At 44.8% G+C, this 7,084-nt stretch overlaps 1 protein-coding gene across 2 annotated transcripts; it reads right to left on the bottom strand.

The window, feature by feature from the left end:
• Positions 1 to 524: 524 nt before the first annotated feature.
• Positions 525 to 7,061, bottom strand: PHB2 (prohibitin 2). 2 transcript variants are annotated; one of them, XM_085324529.1, is made up of 9 exons: positions 6,715 to 7,061; positions 6,553 to 6,637; positions 6,364 to 6,443; positions 6,055 to 6,239; positions 4,057 to 4,186; positions 3,478 to 3,581; positions 2,993 to 3,070; positions 2,099 to 2,175; positions 525 to 1,846 (listed from the first exon to the last, which is right to left on the bottom strand). In XM_085324529.1, the coding sequence occupies exons 1-9, from the start codon at positions 6,839 to 6,841 to the stop codon at positions 1,837 to 1,839; spliced, it is 876 nt and encodes a 291-aa protein (XP_085180655.1). In that variant the 5' UTR covers positions 6,842 to 7,061; the 3' UTR covers positions 525 to 1,836. The 2 variants fall into 2 exon arrangements, with proteins under 2 accessions (XP_085180655.1, XP_085180656.1); XM_085324530.1 differs by lacking the exon at positions 525 to 1,846 and having other exon boundaries at positions 2,095 to 2,175; positions 6,715 to 7,060.
• Positions 7,062 to 7,084: the final 23 nt, after the last annotated feature.

Below are 7,084 nucleotides of genomic sequence, written 5' to 3'. Positions count from 1 at the left end.
AAAGGCCTCCCTTCTTCCATGAGGAGGTGGTTAAAGTAGTTTCCTAGTTCTCTCTAGGAAATCTACAGATCCTAAATTTGGTACAGGGCAGTCCAGTGAGTGACAGAAATAGCTGTCCCAAAGCAGACATTTTGCCTATGAAAGCCAAGCACAGAAGAGAATTTAACTAGCAGAGGAAGATTTTTCCCCTGCTTTGGGCTAGGCAAAKGGAGAAAAGAGCTGTAACAATAGAGCTCAGGACACAGTAAATAGATGCTGCTGCTGAGCAGAAAACCAGGGAAAGCAAAGCTCACCTTCAGCATCTGTAAGGCAAGGAAGAAGAAGCTGGCCCTGGTCACCCGTACAGCCACATGAGCATCTACATCTGCTCATCATCTCCCCATCCTGTGATACAGCAATGAACAAGAGGATATTTCTCTTGCTCTTTTCCCACAGCATCCTGATTTTGCTTGCAACTGAATAAAAGCTCTTTCCACAAAATAACACATACCTCTTTTTTAGCCACTGAGCATGCTTAGACACAATACTTTTTTTTTGTTTTAATTTTTACAAATCTTTAGAAGAATCACTGAGCAGACAGTGTCACAAACAAGTATTCCAGCAGTTACAGGTGCCTGATGAATTACACTTTACTGAATTTAGCCTCAGGTTCTCTTGGAATCAGGAGGGAAAGAGAAACAAGATTTACTAGAAAAAAGCCTGGTGGTGATGGCAGCAAAACTCACTGACTTGGAGAGGAAAAAAAATAAAAAAGAGCGAGAGAGACAGAGAGAGAGAGAAAGGAAGGTCTGAGTCTACTGTATAGAAATCCAGACATACTGAAATTTAGAGGTGAATTACTAGATCCACATGGGCTCACACCAGTAAGTAAATTTAACTGGTGGGGAAAAGAAGTGATTAAAGCCCAATCCCATAGMCAGGTCACTACAGACAGAGCTGGAGCAGGAGAACGAAACCTGGCTACTAGATTAAGAATTCCAAAATGAGGTCAAATGATGCTAGTGGAGGGAATTCAAAGCTCCTCATAGGCATCTTCTGCTGGTCAGTGACAGTGGTTCTGGAAAGCTTTAGTTCTTTCATTTCTTCCCTTGTTTGAGTAGGAGACTGTCACTGAAAGGGAGACAGAAATGAGTCATTAGTCCCAAAAGCACAGGCAAGACTAAGCCAGACCCTTACTGCAGGATTGGAAGCCACACCCAAAGGATTTCAGCTTCAGCCCTGGTGAATAAACGCCTATTTCAAAGCCCCTTAAGCCTACTGGAGGAATAAGGTGAGGCATGATCAAACAGGCAGAGACTCCATGGAAAAGAAACTATCTCCGATTTCCTCTCTTTATTTTAAACTTTTAGCTGCATACTCTTAAACTTGGCTGGCACTGCCTCATCCAGTAACACCAAACAGATTAGGCAGAAGCCAAACTTTCTCTAGGTCTGAGAGCAAGGAATGATACATGCTGGCATGGACTGGAAAGCTTTTGGAGAATTAGTGATAACAAAGAGAAGAGAATGTTTCCTACACTCAATTAACTGCCTATTTGCAGCCCTCTTTGGTCACCCTACACACAGGATGAATCAAAGGACATTCCTCAGTTTACTGCTCTTGCCTTCTCTATGCAAGGTTCTTCATGGGACATACAGAGCTCCAATTCCTGAACATTTGCTACTTGATACTACTTGGAGAAATGCAAGTGTCACATCACAAATGGGGGCTGAGATAGAGACTGAATGAACTCCCTATGGCCAGGAAGGTCCAAGGCAGCAACATCCCAGGCTCCAAACAAACATATACACCCTCTTTCCAAGTACTCACAAAAGGATCAAAATAAAGATCAGCGCCTTACCTTCCTCTGTGTGCCAGAAGATGCATTAAGGAGAAGGAGGAGGGGAAAAAGAAAAAAAAAAAAGAGTAAAGCATTAGATTTAATATGCTTTTAGCTTCTGCAGTAAGCAAGGCTACTCCCTACTTGGCTCTATCCTCTGGCATCAAGGTCTTATCAGAGGAAAGATCCTGAAGCTCCTGAGAGCACTCCAGAAAGGTAACCAGCTTCACAGTTAAGGTGCATGTAAATCCACCCACAACAGTCCTCTGTCCCCTTTACCTGGTAAAGCCCTCATCTTGCAGGTTCAGCACCAAGTTATCTGCTGTGAGATACACACGGTTTTGTGAGGCAGCAATCTGAAAGAGAAATCCATGACAGAGGTTGTATAAAACAGACAAGTATTAAAGAACAAGGAGGAAGGGTATTAATAAAGCACCTAACTCCCCCTCAAGACACAGCWTTGCACTTTTGAACATTACATTTGATCTTGCTTAGGACTTTTCCAGTGAGCGGAGAGGGAACAACATGAAAAAGGAACCCCCTATGAAGCAGAATTAGTCTGTCCCCAATTTAGGCTAAAGTTATGTTTAAACACATTTAAAACGAACAGAAGTTTCTGCATGACAGTTCTCTATTTTAGATAATTGAACTAATAGACTAACAATTTAGCTGTTAATGCTATATTTATATTTGAATTCAGAGTACCTGTGAACTCTTGCCTGTATTTACTTAAGATCTTAGATTTATCTATGCACTTCCCCAAAATAGCTTTGTCATGGTCCAGACTTCCCATTCCAGCGCCATCAGACTTTCTAAAAGGAGTGCTCATTCCTTCTCCCTGTCAGACAGATCTTTGATCCCCGGCTTATTTGTTCCCCATTTGTCAGGCTGCAGGAAACCAGGAGCTTTTGGCAGCTGCAGCTGGTGTGGGTGATGGAATCTGATGTGGATCTGGCCTTGTCACGTGGAAGGCATGAACTCGTAGCCTCACACCTAATTGCCGATCACGGCTAGCTAACCTTATGCTCTATTTGAGCAGATAAGGGCTGAGTAGGAACAAAGATCAGGACAGGACAGTCACATTCGCCTTAAAATCATCACATGGCCACTGGATTGAGAGAGGTGGCACAAGGAAACACAGGAGGAAGAAAAATCTGGCACCCCACTACTCACCGTTTTTGAAATGTTCTGAGCAGCTCGGATTTTACGTAGCTTGATGTAGCCTGGATTCCTGCTCAGAGCTTCACCAAGGTACAGGGGGGCAAAAGTTAAGGAAAAATCTGCTAGCAGAAGCCCCCGCCTTGAAGGAATTCTTTCTAAACCACATCATCAAACATCTTGAGAAAAATGATCTCTATCCCAGTCACTTAGAGCTCTAGGTAGGGATAACTTTACTTCCCCAACCAGGAACAGGGTTATTGTTACACACAACCAATAAAAGTTAAACCTTCCAACAGGAAGTGGAGGCTCATGCCCTACTCTGCTCTGACCTGTAATCTCAGACAAATCCCACTCCAGCCTACTGCGGGGAAAAAACGATCGCTTTAAGTAGATCTCTCATCTCATCAGTCTCCTAAATGCAAATCAAATAATGCAACAGATTCTCAGGACAGTCAACTCACAAACCACCTCCCACAAAGTCTCCCAGAAATGGATATCATCTTGGCAGCCGTAGCTTCCCCTTCAGCCTGAACAATCTTCTGCTTCTGTTCCTGCTTGGCCTTCTCCACTAGGAACTGTGCACGCTGTGCCTCCTGTTGGGCTGTACAGGGAACAGCCAAAAGCATTCAAAGCAGATCCCATCTTCCCAAACCTTCAGCAGAATGCTACCGCTGAGGCCTCATGGCTCATGCTTCCCAAGCAAATGATAGCGTTCAGGAACCATACCCACATCTAAGAAATGTTTCTGAACACACTTTTTTCTAACCAACAATGACTACACCCTTTAAACATAATTCCCATCGTAAGTGACAGTCCCAGTTTGGAAGAGGAACTTCTATAGCTTTGGAAACTCAGTCCAACGGATGTTCTATTCCATTAGCAATAACAYAACATTTTCTGGTAACACTTGTGAAACAATCTGGTTAGACATATTACTAAGGAAGACAAAATTTACAACTTTGAAACTGTATCCATGCAGTAGCAGTGACATACTACCCCAAATTTAGCTTCCTTGTTTAATAATTCAACAGAAATGCAAAGGAAACTCACTCCTTTTAAATGTAAATTGAACTCACCCACTTGCTTAGCCTCCACAGCTGCTGTGTATTCACGACTGAAGCTCAGTTCTGTGATAGCCACATCATCTAGAATGAGGCTGAAATCCTTGGCTCTCTCTGTCAGTTCTCGTCGAATGAGCAGGGACACCTGAAACACAAATATGGAGAAAAGAATACCACACAGAGGCTACTTCTCACTTCCTGTACATTCCAGAACAGAAGCGCAGCTGTCCCTCACAGTTCATTCACATTGGGCTAGTGTGAGGAATCACATAAAACAAATCCTGAAACAAAGATTAATACATGTCCCCAARTTTTCTGTTCACTTCTTCTGCATATTCATAGCTACTTAAAATACTTTAAAAATATAGTTTATTTGTATTTATTAACTATTACAAATAATTATTTATGAAAAATAAGAGTTTTCTTGAAAGTCTTTTGTTTACACAGCCTATCTCATCTAGTTCCACAGTTCCCACGTGTGTTTTCACAACAAGTATTTCTTTCTCCATCTTGAATGTCATTGTTCTAGGTTTGACTGTCTCCTCGTCCTTGCWCTTAGATTGATAAAATAACAAATCCTGCTCCCCATCCCCATACATTACAGATGCATCTCTTACCTAGTGTTGCTACTCCAATTTTTCTAATCTCTTTCTACGAGTAGTCTTTAAATCTTATGATTTGTTCTGCTTACCTCTGAGTTGCCTCAGGTTTACCAGTATCTTTATCAAACAGGCTGACGAGTCCCAGACAAAATGTTGATTTAAATGGAAATTATTGCTACAGTATCACATCCTTGACTATTTTAGCATTTGCTTTCACCTTCATTGTTGCTCTTCACTGAGCAGAATTCTAAAAAGGTGCTAGAACATTTTACTGAGTGAACTGTGAGCAAAAAACTATGTAAAGCCACTTCATTTTCTTCTGAGTATCAAGGGCTTCAGTATTCATCACTTTACAGTTATTGCTGCTGGATGAATTTATGACAGGAAAAGAATAAAATTCAGTTTGTTCTGAAATTTCAGACATAATCTAACAGTCTTTGCTGCTTCTGATAAATCTAGATCAACTGCAGATGTTGTTTCCTTTGCTATCACATTCTCCCTTTCCATCCATTCTCCTTACGCAAGACTCGTAACAAATCTATTCGGTGCATGTCATATGGCCTAGGACAGAACCATAAAGTCCCTGCTATGGATCAGTCATAGGACAACACCTGACCAATTAGTCCTGCTCTTTACTTTGTTGTCATGGATCAGAAAGCAGTTAAGAAATGCTTTGTATTTTGTCCTTCTGATAACTTATCCTCTATAGCAACAGATCTTCCCTAAAACCTTTTGAAAGAAAACTAACTAAAATCACCAATTTACATCTCCTCAGTGGGGATAGATAACAGTTATTCTCAGCATCCCTGACAATCAAATTTTCAGAACGTGAACTTTCAAACGTAGGCGTTTTTTGTTTGTTTTAAATTATTTCTATCATTTTGCAACCCCCCAGATTACCCCTTTAACTTTTTTAAAAAAYAGAAACATTTGCCACCTTTAGATTTTCTGGAACAGCACTGTTCATCACTGAGATCTTATCATTTTATTAACAGATCACCCACCTCTCTTTTCAGATCCTTTAGCGTTTTTTAAATGTGCTTTGACAGCTCTTTTGAAGCCCAAGCAGGGTCAAGGTAATCATTTTTTAAAGCCAGTTATGCCATTGCCTGTGGACTGTGATATAAGTCAGTCCTCTCTTCCCTATCACTACACCACAGTGCCCCCCCCCCTTTTTTAATCTCTACACAGAGTATCCGTTTCTCTTCCCCGTATCTAGTGGTACAGTGCTACCATTTATATCTCTATTCAAACCAAACTGTAAACAGGACACAGTTACATGCCCTTTCTATTTGGATACTTCTGCCACCAGCCTAAAAAATAGCTATACTTTATCTGTTATAACATTTCCCACGTCCACAATTTAGATGTTCCTTTGCGATCTGAATGCTAGACTTCTCTGAAGAATTACCTGGGCTCTCTGAGTGATGAGCTGTGAAGCGTTGAACTTGGCGACCACACTTTTGAGCACTTCGTTAACAATGGAAGGCAGTACTCGCTCCTCGTAGTCCAAGCCCAGGCGCTGGTACATGCTGGGCAGCTCTGCAGCRTTGGGGCGCGTGAGAACACGCAGTGAGATGTTCACCATCTGCAGGTCTGCAAGAAAGACAGATGAGCAGGGCCACAACCCTGACTGGGCTCGTGCCACTGTCTTGGAGCTCCCCCCCAACCCCTCAGTACTGCCAGTGCCTTGTGCTCTGGCTGGTGAAGCAGCTCTTACCTTTAGATCCCGTAGGAGAGGAGATTTTGCGTGGCCGGGCTCGGATGTCGTAGATGATAGGGTACTGAAACCACGGGATCCTGCGGAGGAAGAGACTCGTTGCAGGGTACGGCCGGAGCAGCGCAGCCCCTGGGGGTCGGGGTGGTGACCGGGGCCACGGCCGGGGCTCGGCTCGCGGGCGGCCCTTACCTGAAGTGGAGCCCCTCGGCGAGGATGGTGTCCTGCTGGACACCGCCGATGCGGTTGAAAAAGATGGCCCGCTGGCCGCCTTCCACTGCGGGGAGAAGGGACAGGGGCAGGGTCAGCGCGGCAGGCGTGGGGCTGGAATCGGGGCCGGGGAGAGGGACTCACCGATAAAAACGGACTCGCGGACGCCGTAGGCCAGGGCGCCAGCGCCCAGGAGCAGCTTCAGGGCTGTGCCGACGCCACGGGGCCCCGCCGGCAACCGCCCGGCCAAGTCCTTCAGATTCTGCGCCATGGCCSCGCCGCGCCGCGCCGCGCCGCGCGCCAGCCGGGAAGGACACCGGAAGGTCCCCGCGTCGAGGCGTTCCGGGAGGAAACCGTGGCACAAGCAGGGACCCGCTCAGTCCCCCGTTCTGGGCAACCGCACTGCGCCCCGGAAGTGGGTCCGGCCGGGACCGGTTAGCAGATGCCGTTAGGCCGCAGCCGGAGCGCCATCTTGGATCGTCGCGGCATCCAATTAGCAGCTGGGAAACAGGAG

The sequence above is a fragment of the Rhea americana genome, unplaced genomic scaffold, assembly GCF_003343005.1.
Source record: "Rhea americana isolate MKP2758 unplaced genomic scaffold, rheAme1 scaffold_92, whole genome shotgun sequence".
In the NCBI taxonomy this organism is placed as follows: Eukaryota; Metazoa; Chordata; class Aves; order Rheiformes; family Rheidae; genus Rhea; species Rhea americana.
This window is presented reverse-complemented; position numbering and strand designations above follow the sequence as displayed.